The sequence below is a fragment of the Rhinatrema bivittatum genome, chromosome 1 (assembly GCF_901001135.1).
Source record: "Rhinatrema bivittatum chromosome 1, aRhiBiv1.1, whole genome shotgun sequence".
Classification (NCBI taxonomy): domain Eukaryota; kingdom Metazoa; phylum Chordata; class Amphibia; order Gymnophiona; family Rhinatrematidae; genus Rhinatrema; species Rhinatrema bivittatum.
The window spans coordinates 774,296,677-774,309,769 of record NC_042615.1 but is presented as its reverse complement, the minus strand read 5'-3'; the positions used below and the strand labels follow the sequence as shown (position 1 = coordinate 774,309,769).

The window sequence follows — 13,093 nt, the reverse complement described above, 5'->3', positions numbered from 1 at the left end:
AAACTGAAGTCAAATACTGGAATGTCCTGCATCAAGTCACCACCATTGCTCTGGTCCCAAACAGAGGTCACAGAAGGGCATGTCTTCCTTATCCTTGGACCCCAGGGAGAGGGTTCTCTATGCCCTTCCAAATAGGCGACACCTAGGAGTCCTGCAAGGCTTCCTACCATGAAAATGTCCAAAAAACCAACCTGGGTGCACACCCAACCACCCAATTAGTAGACTGGAGGGAATGGCCTTGCTTAGGATCACCAAGTAGAGCTTGCCAGGCTCTGCAAGTAGGCCCAAAATCCAAATGCAGAAAAATGCTTCCTCACTGCCTCCTAACTCTCAACCAAAAAGCACTGTCTCCAAACTCTCAGTAGAGAGCTGCTTAAGTAACCTAACAAGGAGACAGCTATCTCAGTACCCTCAAAGCTGGTTCCCCCCCTATTATTCTAAACTGCTTGTCCCTAGCTAAAAGGAGATTTCCCAGGGCCTTTATGGTAATGAGCCCAGGGGGCCATTACATACTCAAATATTAAAAATATCCCATGTAACTAATGCCGGTAATAAGCAGTGGCTATTCCCTAAGTCAAGGTGATAAATAGCAGTTTATGGACTTCCCTTCCAGGAACTTGTCCAAACCTTAAATATGGTCAAAAATATTGTAGTAGAAAGATGATTACTTAGTTGGCAAAAGATGAAGTAGTAGATGAGCAGAAACAGTCTTTCGGGTGGGAAAATGGGTGATCACTTGGATCGGCGTGACTCCCAGCCCATGGCAACATTAAAATGGTTAGCCATCTGCTGGACTGACTATGCCAGAGTAAATTCAGTGTGATCCCAGTGCTCGACATCAGTTTCAAGCAGAAAGAAGAGGATGGCGTCCACGAAGCTGTGTTGCTTGGGCTATGGGCCTGAACCTAGGACAAAGCCCAGGTGTTGGGATCTGGCCAGCTGACTCAGCAACAGCATTGAGCCTGAACCCAGACCCCAGCTTAGGCTGAGACCCAGGCATTGGAAACCAGCCTCTGGGCCAGGTCTCAGTGTCGGGCCTGGGTTTGTGTCAAGGCCCTGGCATTTGGACCTGGCATCTGGGCCGAGTTACAGCATTGGGCCTGTGCCTAGGCCACAGTCTAGGTCAAGGCCCAGGTGTCAGGACCCGGCTCCTGGGCTGAGCCCCAGTGTCGGTTCTGCGTCTGGTTCAAGGCCCTAGCATTGGGAGCTGAACTCCAGACAGGGTCCTGCATTGGGCCTGTGTTTGGGCTGAGGCCCAAGTATCAGGACTTAGCCTCTGGGCTTGGCAGGGCTGTGTCATCAGACCTGGATTCAGGCTCCAGCCTAGGCCGAGGCCCAGGTGTCAGGACCCCGCCTAGGCTTTGGATACCCAACAGATCAGGTAAGCGACTGATGGGGTTACTCAGGTCTCGTCTGAGGCCCCAGCATCATCCTGAGCCTAGGCCCCCAGCGATATGTTTTTGCCTAGACCAAGGCACTATCATCTCGCCTGGGTGAAGGCCATGGCCCCTGTTTTAGGCCTTGACCTGTACCCTAGGTGAAGCCCTGGCCGCGATCCTAGGCCTAAGCCCAATTCATTCATTTTAGTGAATTGAACAAATAAGGTTTGTTTCATTAGGGGGGCCCTCAATTCATTTTGTGACCCCCTAATGAAATGAATTGCCTTTATTTGTCACATTTTTGAAATTCATTTAAAATGAATGCACATCTCTAATAATTGCCCATATTTCCAGTAATTTGCGGAGCCTAGCAGGCATATTGTTTAGCTATCTTTTGGAGTAGAATAAGGTTTGTATCATATGGGGCTTGGATTTAAGTGAAGCTTTCATGCTATTATAGAAAATCCATTATTGATAAATGTAGGTATACATTATGCTTAGCTTACATTTCTTTGAATGTTTTCCAACTCTGCTGGATCTGTTGTGCACAGGAGATAAGTGATATTGAGATCCATTATGAAAAATTACAATCTACTGTTGTATTGGCACAAGCAAAAATTAGCAGGGGGAAGCACGGTAATAGGTATCTTTTCCTCGTTTTTAAATGTCATTTTATTTGTTTCTTGTTTTTCTTGTCTTTTTGTTTTGTGTCATTTTAAGGTTTTAGCATGCACTAAAACCACAGGGAGGGCAATTTTAAAAGCTATTTCTGGCAGTATAGTAATGTTTTGCCTGCAGAAATAGGCTCCTATAAAATTGTCCGCATGATATGTGGCCAAAAGTATAGGGGTTTCACATGTTAAAACAGCATATATGAGCATAAGTTACAAGCATTTGTGGCTGTGCTATTTTATAAACATCAAACATATGCGTGTATTTTCCATTTTGCACCTTCATATTTTACTGGTGGTAAAAAAGGGCAGACTATGGGTGTTCCAGTGTAGGGCTGAGAAGAACATGAGATAGTTGCTATATATATATATATATATATATATATATATATATATATATATATATATATATATATATATATATTAAACCAAACATTTGTACAGATTTACAATACATATGCTAATTTATTGGCACAAGTGAAATCGGACTTGTCTGTCAGCTTCAGTTTAGTGGGGGAGTTCTGGACGAATTGGCACGTGTTCAGGGCGAAGTGATAGAGGATGCAGATGCATATACATCCAACCTGTATTGCCTGGTGAATGTATGGAATGATGACCAAATAGCTGTTATACAAATATCTGCTGGATCTACAGCATGCAGTTCTGCCCAAGAACATGATTGCACTCAAGGACAATAGCTTTCAAACCTGTGCATGGGCACACTTTGGTGTGTGTGCATTGGCATGTGCCCAAATACACGGACATTTTATGTACACTCATTATAAAATAACCTGGCCGTGTGTGCAGGTTCACTCAATTTTAAGTGAGCATGCACCTAGGCATGCAAATCCCAATTCTACTGCGTAAGTCAGGATATTTCATAATGGGCATGCGTCCACTCCATTGCCAGTTTCACCAGTTCATCCACGAGCTCACCCAGTTAAGAGCAAGGTCCTCCAAAATCCCTAGTTTGATAGCCTGCACTTCTCTCAGTCACCCTTTAAACCCAGCAGAAATGGCAAATTTCTTTTATTTTTTTTAAGTTCAACCTCATCCATAGCAGTTACGCAAAAGTGTACCTGGGCATGCACCAGGGCGTGTGAGTATTTACATGCACATCTCTTGGCTATGCCCTGAAATGCCCAGACTCCTTCCAGACCCTGGCACTTTTTGAAATCAAGTGAGATATGCATGCATCAAGGCGAGCATCAGTGTGGCTTTCAAACAGGCCGATATAGAAAAAAGTACGGGAGAGCCGGCGAGCGCCCGCTCTCCCGACGCACGCACAGGCCACTCTCCTGTACACACGATTTAGTATCGGCCCGCATGCAAATGAGGGCCCACGGTAAAAAGAGGCGATAGGGACACTAGCACGTCCCTAGCGCCTCCTGTTTGACAGGAGCGGCGGCTGTCAGCGAGTTTGACAGCCGACGCTCAATTTTTCCAGCGTCGGTTCTCGAGCCCGCTGACAGCTTCGGGTTCAGAATTTCTACACGCTATTACCCCTTACTATATAAGGGGTAAAGCTAGTGCGTAAAAAATGTGCATCCAAACGTGGGCTAACAGTGCGCTCCACTGGAGCGCACTGTACTGTATCAGCCTGAAAATTTGGTGGGCATGCATGATCCAGACTTGTGTGCGTATCTCCTGATTTTTGATGCATGTCAGGCTTTTAAAATGTACCTTTATTGAGTGTGTCTTTAATATATATGGAACCTGCTTTCCTTTCAAAGTGGAAAAATCAGCTCTTTTAGGAATCTTGCAATTGTGACCCCAGATGCTGCTTCGCCTTTGCGCTGCCCCTAAATAATGTGTCTGTTTTTGGAAATTAATTTATAAAATCTAAGTATTATATTAGGGTTCATCGAACATCTAAAAATGTTAAGGATTTTCCTTTACTTTCTTCTTTTGAAAATAGTAGCAAAACAATGGCTTGGTTTAAATGAAAATTTGGAATTACTTTTGGCAAAAAGTACAGGAGTTATAGTTATTGAGTCTGTGTTGAACTTTAATAATGGATCTCTGCAAGACAATGTTTGAATCCCAGATATTCATCTTCCAGACACGACTGATACTAGAAACACTTGACCTATTATTCAATGCTGCCCAGATAAGTAACTTAACCGGATATAATTTATCAGGCTAAGTTACAGTGGTATGGCTATGCCACTGAATATCAGCGTATATCTTGCTATTTATTTATTATTTTATTTATTTTATTTATCGAGTTTTATATACCGTCGTTCGGTTTCACCATCACAACGGTTTACAAAGTTACGATGTTTAACAGTGTTTCCAAAAACTTAAAAAAAAAAAAAGTTAACTGGTTAAGAAACACTGCCCTGATCTGCCCACTGCTCACCCACATAATTGACCGTCTAAAAGATAGCTGACTATCCAGCATTGAATGCACTTTGAATATCAGGCCCACTATTTTTAATGTGAGATCCTTGATATAATCCTGCTTTAGCAGTTCAAACAGAGATAATGTTAGACCACTTAAAACCAAATTTAGATTCCATTGGGGTATCACTCTTTCAAATGGTGGCCATATCTTCTTTATTCTTTTTAAAAAGTGTGTAATGTCAGAGCGAGAAGCCACAGAGAACCCTTTAACTCTTCCTCTATAACATATTATGGCTGTAGAATAAAGCTCTAATACTTTGTATAATCCTCATTGTAAAAAGGCTAATCTGACATCTGCATATTCCAAGGAGAGATGGAGGTTTCATTAAAATAAGCCTCAAAACAACACCATATACGTATGTATGTTATGAATGCTGACTGCTTTCTTGCCTTTGGTAAAATAGATATCACTGTGAGAGAGTAACATTCCTTTACTAAATTCATCCTCTCAAGAGCCATGCGGAAGGAAAAATGGAGACAGATCTTCCATTTGATTTGGATCCTGACATAGAAGACGATGGATTTCTGCAAATTATAGCAAACATCCTACATATAATCTCATTGAGGGTGATATTCAGCACCGTTTAGCCGGATAAGTTAGGACTTATCCAGCTAAGTCGTGGTGGCTCAAAATTCAGCCATGCTGAGCGACCACGCATTAGCTAGATAGCTACTTATCTGGCTAAGTTGTTGGCTAGCTAAGTGGTAGGTGGAGTGAGGGTGTTTCTAGGAGCAGCTGAGTTAGCCTGATAAATTAGTCAGCTAACTCCAAAATTCAGAGTTAGCCAGAAAACATCTGGTTAACTCTGATTGGCCTATAGAGCTATCTGTTGCACGCCCCGTCCATGTCCAGCCCGCGCACGTGCCTGCTCACCTCTCTAGCTCCACTGCAGGTCTCGGGTCAGCCTCCCCAGGTGCAGCAGTGAGCTCCTCCAGGCCTCAGCGTCTTGTGGTGGCGGCGCCAGGCCTTCCACTGCACACCAGGCCTCACTGCGGAGTTCAACGCCTCCCGTGTCGTTGGCCAGGGGCAGGTCCTAGCTCCGCGGTGCACCCTGATTGAAGGAAGTCCCTGCCTGCACTTCCTTGCCTTGGCAATTGGGTTGGAATTGAAGGGAAGATCTGATTTGGAGATGTAAAGTTTGGAGTAGACAATTCCCCCGAAGCAGGACCTTTGGGTGCGAAAAGCGATCGCGTCGGGATTTTAAATTGGAACATTGTCTTCTATGAGATAAGTATCGTTACACTTGGAAAATATATAGAGGAGGTGACTGTGTTGCACTGATGCTACTGATTGTTTTGGATTTTCCCATGAGAGATGTATTATTAACATTGAAGTTCGTCAAGGCTTGGCAATATCTAATTGTAAGTGACTTTTATAAAAAATGAAGTAAATACCAAAAAATATTGGAGTTATAAATAAAGTAATGTGACCTATGACCAATTGTGAGTTTCATTGACAGACAAACTCCTTGCGTATGGGTCCTATAAATCAAATTATAAAAATCGAAGTGATTTGATTGAATATGTGGCTAATTGAAATGATATAAAAGTAAAACCAGTGAAACCAATTGTATTTTTGTATTAGTACTGAAAGGTTTCTGGAATACACTGTGGTGTGTTTTTTGGGCCAATTTTTGTGATTTACATCTGTCTATGGCAGGAAAATGTATACTAAGAAATAAATTCAAATCCTATGCCATAAGGCAATTAAATTAGATGATGGGGGTGGCAGAAGGAGATTAGAATGTCACTCCCCAAATACAAATACAAAGAAAATGGGTGAAGAGAATAACAAAAGTCAGCTGAATAAGGCTCAAACCCAGTACAAGAAAAGCAGTAACCTGAAAGAGAAAAGCTGGAAATGTATGAGCACAAATTCTCATAGTCTGGGCAATAAAATACCAGACCTGCAAGCCCTAATGGTGGAGGCAGACTTGGACATTGTTGCTGTCACGGAAGGACAGAGAGGAAAGAAAAGGGGTAGGAGAAGCTCTTTATGTCAAAAACAATATCCAAGCAAGTGAGCTGCAAGGAAGATGGAGTAAAGCAGAAGCATTATGGGCTGACCAGAAAAAAAAGATGACGGTACATCCACTTAACTGGCGTGGTTAAAGTGGCCTCTGAATCAAATGGAAGACATGCAAAAGGTGGGAACGAAGAGAGAAGTGATTGTTGGAGATTTTAATCTGCCGGACATAGACTAGAGAATGCCTTCTGCAGAATCTAACAGAAGTAGAGACACAGTGGATGCCCTGCGAGGGGCTCAGTTCAAACAAATGGTAATGGAACCCTCAAGGGAGGGAGCTCTACTCAACTTAGTTGTTGCAGTCTGGGAAACTGCAGACCAGGTGTGAACCCTTGAACCGAACTACCCTGGGTAGAGTAGCTTGGGAGGCGGAGCCACAGGCACAGATCTTCACCCGGGAACCAGGAACCCCCCAGGAGGAGCCCGTAGGGTCCTAGAACCTTGGGACTTAAGAGCCACAGGCACAGGTCTTCACCTGGGAACCAGGAACCCCCCGGGAGGAGCCCGTAGGGTCCTAGAACCTTGGGACTTAGGAGCACAGTAACAGTCTCTATAGAAAAGGCCTGGGCAAGAGTAATCCACAGAGTCCAGCAGCAGGGAACAGGAAGGCCCGGCGAGAGCGGGGCAGTTAGATAGAGTCTGTAGCCTGCTAAACAAGCAGTAGAGAGCAGGCCCGGGGTCTGCAGTATGCCGCGGAGCGGAGCAGACAGGTAACAGGAACAGAGTGTAGTGTATCGTAGGCTGTGACCAGCTGAAGGCAGAACCGGAGTCAGTAGCGTGCAAAAGAGCCAGACCGGGCAGTGAGTAGAAAGGAGACGAACCCAAGTCAGGCTGGCAGCCAGTTGAAGCAGTCTCAGAAGCAGGCAAAGGTCGGAGGCTGGCGGCAAGCAGGGGCGGAGTCGGGCACAAGCTGAAGTCAATGGCGGGCTGCAGGCAGAGGCAGAGTCGGGAACATGCTGAGGTCAGTGGCAGGCGGCAGGCAGAAGCGGAGTCAGGAACAAGCTGAGGTCAATGGCAGGCGGCAGGCAGAAGCGGAGTCAGGAACGAGCTGAGGTCAATGGCAGGCGGCAGGCAGAAGCGGAGTCAGGAACGTGCTGAGGTCAACCGGGAAGCAGAACAGCAGAAGCGCAACTAAGAACTACTAACAGTAGCGACCCTCGTTGCAAGGCAATGAGAAGGCAGATGAACGCCGGTTAAATCAGGTTTTGGGCGTGGCGTAGATAGCCCAGGCGGGGCCAGACTTCCGGTGACCGTGCGTCCATAATGCGTGTGTGTCAGCAGCAAGATGACCCAGTAATGGCGGACGCCCCAAAGGCCCAGCAGAGCCGCGGAAGCGGAGTCCCCGGCATCGGAGGTGAGCCCTGAGCACAGCAAAAAGAGGGGAAGCGGTGGAGACCGCAACATTAGTGCTCACTAACAGGGATAATGTTTCTAATGTCTGGGTGGGTACCCACCTCAGCACCTGTGATTATCAAACGATATGGTTTGAAATCTCAAATAGGATACGGAGAAGTCACACGAAGTCCCGAGTTTTGCATTTCAAAAATACGGACTTTGTTGAAATGGGGAAGTACCTGGAGGGAGAACTAAAAGACTGGGAGAAAATGAGGGAGGTGAAAAACAGAGGTACAAACTAAATGGAGCAATTACAAAGGCAACTAATCTACATGTCAGAAAAATAAACAAAAGCAAGAGAAATAGGAAACCTATCTGGTTCTCAAAGGAGGTGGCTGATAAAATAAAAACAAAAAGAACAGCGTTCAAGAAATATAAAAGATCTCAAAGGGAGGAACACAAGGAAAAATATCTGGTCGAACTGAGGGAGATGAAGAAAGTAATCAAGAAAACAAAAAAGTCAAGCAGAAGAAAGGATTGCCAAAGAGGTAAAGCGAGGTAGTAAAACATTTTTTCAAATACATCAGAGAAAGGAGAAAGTTTCAAAGTGGTATAGTGAAATTGAAAGGTGAAAAGGATCAATGGGTGGAGAGAGACGAAGAAATGGCAGAAATATTAAACAAATACTTCAGTTCTGTGTTCACTAAAGAGGACCCTGGAGAAGGACCGTCACTAGTTAACAAGAAAATGGACGGGGGTGGGGTGGGGGTGGAGTAGATGAAACTGCATTTACAGAAGATAATGTATAGGAAGAGCTAGGAAAACTGAAAGTGGACAAAGCCGAGGGGTCTGATGAGGTTATAAAATGTTATAAAATGGGCGTGTCCATTGGCAGGAGCCAGCATAGATGTGTACATATGTGCCCGCGCTGCTGTTTAAAAGTTACCATCATTATTGTTTGGAACATCCCATGTACACATGCTCTCTTCCTCCCAGACCTAAGCATGCACATACTTAGGTCTGGGAGTGCTTCTTTTTAATGCAACTAATGGAACCCGCACCTGCTTTTAGCTGCTTTTGAAGACTGATTTTCAGTTAGGCTTTTTTTTTTTTTTTACACAGATAAAAACCTATTTACCTATTTTATCCCTGAGGGCAAATGCTTTTAAAATTGCACTCAGGGATAAAAGCCTCTGCCTATTTACCTGGGCAAATGCCTTTAAAATTGCCCGCTGGGGAGGAGGGGAGAGAGACTACCTGCAGCGCTGGGGCCTCGCCCGGTTCCTGCTTTGAACAGCGGTGAGAGAAAGGAAAAAAAAGAACTTTTCCCGGACGAGAGGGAGATGGAACTCCGCCCCCTGTGACGTCACCGGAGTGCCCCGGGACAGCTATAAAATCAGGGCACAGCGGCGCGCAGGTGAGGAGGGGAGAGAGACTACCTGCAGCGCTGGGGCCTCGCCCGGTTCCTGCTTTGAACAGCGGTGAGAGAAAGGAAAAAAAAGAACTTTTCCAGGACGAGAGGGAGACGGAACTCCGCCCCCTGTGACGTCACCGGAGTGCCCCGGGACAGCTATAAAATCAGGGCACAGTGGCGCGCAGGTGAGGAGGGGAGAGAGACTACCTGCAGCGCTGGGGCCTCGCCCGGTTCCTGCTTTGAACAGCGGTGAGAGAAAGGAAAAAAAAGAACTTTTCCCGGACGAGAGAGAGACGGAACTCCGCCCCCTGTGACATCACCGGAGTGCCCCGGGACAGCTATAAAATCAGGGCACAGCGGTGCGCAGCCGCCGGCACGTGCTGCCGAATCCGCGCGCCAAAGGGGCGCGCCCCTGGAAGAAATTATGGGAAGGAAGAGGAAATCCAAAACTTACTTCTCCTCGCCTACCACCACTCCCTTGATTAAGAGAACCGGCCCAATGGATTCCCATGTGGTGTATACTGGTGAGTCCGCTTTGGAGGGAGTAATTGAGAGAGATTCCTCTTTAGGAACTCCTCATACCCCCAGGGCCATACAATCTTCCCCTTCCCCCACACAAGAAGCAACAAATGCAGTTAATGGAGGTATAGTTCAAACAGGAGGAGTGATACAAAACCAATGTGGTAATGAATCACCACCGGGACAGACTATACAATCAGATTTAAATATGGGTGGCGAGGCAACTAATGTTTGTGTCAAGGTTAAATGTCCCTCTGTCATTTCTGTAACAAGAAGTGAAGGAGAAGAAAATATAGTAGAACCAGATAAGGTAACATTACTAGATGTGTGGAAATTGTCTGCAATGATAGATAAGAAAATGTCAGGGTTTATTTCAAATGTACAAACCTTCTCAGTAGAAGCATCGGAAAAATTTGTAGAACTGGATAAGAGAACTGATAGACTTGAACAGGAAGTTGCAAAATTGAACCCTGTGGTAAATAATTTGCAAACTGTAAATGTTGCCTCTATTAAAGATAATATGATATTACACAGTAGAGTAGAGAGTCTAGAGAATGAATTAAGATCAGGCAATTTAAGATTGCTAAATTTCCCTATTTCTAGACTGATGTCGGTAGAGGAGTTATATAAGAAATATGTAATAGAAATATTACAGTATGAAATAGAGAAAATACCATCATTCTCTACACTGTACTATTTACCAATAAGAAAGATAGAGCAAAATCAGGAGGGTGGAATAGATAATTTAGAAAGTCCAGGGGTTTCAACCTTTTTGGAAGATTCTCTGGACCTGATAAATTCTAGAGCAACTTTGCTTATTTCTTTTTCTTTGAGATGGGAAAAAGAATTGTTTTTTCATAAATATTTCCAAAACAAAGATCAAAACTTCTGTGGACAGAAAATACAAGTTTTCCCGGACGTTTCCCGTGTGACACAAGCACGGAGAAAACTTTTCCTATCAATGAAACAATCGGTATTAAATTTTGGGTCTAGTTTTTTCTTAAAGTTCCCGTGTAAATGCCAGATTTTGTTTCAAAATAACAAATTTATATTTCTTGATCCATCCCACCTGCAACGCTTTATTTTGGATAAAACCCAAGTTTTATGAAAGGGTAGTGAGGGGATATATGATTGTGTAAGAGAAATGTTAAATGCTGCAGTGTTAATAACTCTTTTCTCCTTCAAAAATGTGGGCTAGAATACACTGATTTTTCTTTTTTTTTCAATATTGTGATGTAAGAGATATGTAATACTTGATTATATCATTTTTGTAAATGGTATAATTTGAAAAATATATTAAAAAAAAAAAAAAATTGCCCGCTGGAAGGACAATTTTCAAAAGATCTTAATTACCTGGGTAGAAGCATATATATGCACATAAATATCTTTAACATGAACAGTCTCACATTAATCCTGCTTTGGTAATTGTTTTTTGTTACACTCTGGGGTTTTTTTCGCTTGTGGAAAGAGTTCAACTAGTCTTGCTGATGTTTCTTAACAAATAAAACTAGTTTAAAGCTCATACTTGTAATTAAGGTTTGGATTACTATAGTTGGTAAAAGAAAGAAAACATCTATTTTACTGATTCTTGACTGGAACGTACATCCATGTTTTGGTTCTGAATTATGGACCCAGCATTGCTTACCATGTGCCTACCTTCAAAATTAAGATTCCCATTAGAATTTTTGCTAAGATGTGTTTACGATGGGCTATTATTTCTTTTAGAAATTGTGAGATGCTGTTTTTACTAATTGGTGGATATTATTTTTTTGTTATATTGTTAATAATTTTCATTTTCTGCAGTTCTTTGTTTTTTAAATATTTGCTAAGATGTATACAAATGTATATATATATTTTTTTTTGGTCTGTTCACAGGTATACGAACAAGATGACTTGAGTGAACAAATGGCAAGCTTGGAGGGGCTAATGAAGCAACTTAATGCTATCACAGGCTCGGCCTTCTAACCACTGCTCAAGAGCTGATGAATTGAATTCTCCAGGCACATTACAGCATACCATTATTTCATCCATCCCCATATAAACCCACCTCTCATTACACCACCCAGTCTTTATTATCATTGGTTTATCACCCGTATTTCCTTTCAGTTTCATCAAAGCTTCTATAAGCAGTAACAAGCATCTCACTGCCAGTTCAGAACACCGCTTGAAGTGAAGGTCTGAGGGATTCTTCCGTCATAATCAACAATTCATACTTTACTGAGTAGAAACTTGAGGTTCATTGGGAAGCTAGTCTTCCAGAAGGGTCTCTTATTAAGTAAACCATGACCAGAACGCTATAAAAATGTTTTTTATTTTGAATACAATTGTGCCCATGCACGAAAGATAGAATGGCAGACAGTAGCACCAAAGTATTCTAGAGCACAACAATAATACAATATCATTGAAGGGCCAGATCTAAATTATGGGCAAAAGTAAGGGGGGGAGGGGCGAAGTGCAAAAAGCGTAAAAGTCAATTTGCATGCACCGTTTTGCACATCTTTTGTCTCTGGATTTAATTTCCGCAACTTCAAGGGGAAAAATCTACTGAAAAATAAATTTGTTCAGGGAAAGAAAAACACACCGTGAAACATTCGCTCCAAAGTGCTACATTTAAAATCCAGGCAAAAATTCCACAATGGTTTTTTTTTTTTACATCAAATTTGGTTGCATTATTGCTTCTGCATGAAGGATATTTAGGAAGTAATTTTCCAGGCACTTACCCAGTCTTATGCATATTTAAATGTCTCTTTAAAGTAGCCCCAGCAGGCATGTGGAAAAACATACGCCCAGAATATGGGCTCGCGTGTACTTTTACGTGCATAAATGTGAATTTTTGAAAGCCTGGCGGGCACATTGATTAGGAGATGTGCAAGTAAGTCAGGCTCGAGCACTTCCAAGCTGATCTTAAAAGCAGCCCAGATGCATGCTTATCTCCCGCAGCGAGTGCATCTCAAAAGTTATCAAAAAGGGGCGGGGAATGGGCGTGTCGGGGCCTGGCCAACAGATGGGCACATAAAGACCTGCACGCCCCGGAATGCACCGAGGTCCCCTGCCGAGTAACTTTACTTCTGCTAAGGAGGAGGTGTAAGTTATAAATAAAGAGAGCTAGGCAGATCGGTGGGGTTTTAAGGGCTAGGGCTAGCTGGGAGAAATGAAGGCTATTAAACTATGTCATGATATAAACCATCCCAATCTTCACTTGGAATAATGGTATATAAAATGGCTAAATAAATAAACTAGGGGGATTTGGAGAACCTATCTCTTAACTGGGTGAACTGGGGATGAACAGGTAAAACTGGGAATGGTGTCAGCATGCACCTCTTTTAACCCCCCCCCCCCCCCC

General features: G+C 43.4%; 1 protein-coding gene across 1 annotated transcript in view; it reads left to right on the top strand.

Annotated features, from left to right (window-relative positions):
- DCC (DCC netrin 1 receptor) overlaps positions 1-11,740 on the top strand; it is a 1,677,934-nt gene extending 1,666,194 nt beyond the window's left edge. The window contains exon 29 of the mRNA XM_029571056.1: positions 11,626-11,740. Within this exon, the coding sequence (XP_029426916.1) occupies positions 11,626-11,715 (90 nt within the window). The 3' untranslated portion in view covers positions 11,716-11,740. The remainder of the gene's footprint in view (positions 1-11,625) is intronic.
- The last annotated feature ends 1,353 nt before the right edge of the window (positions 11,741-13,093 follow it).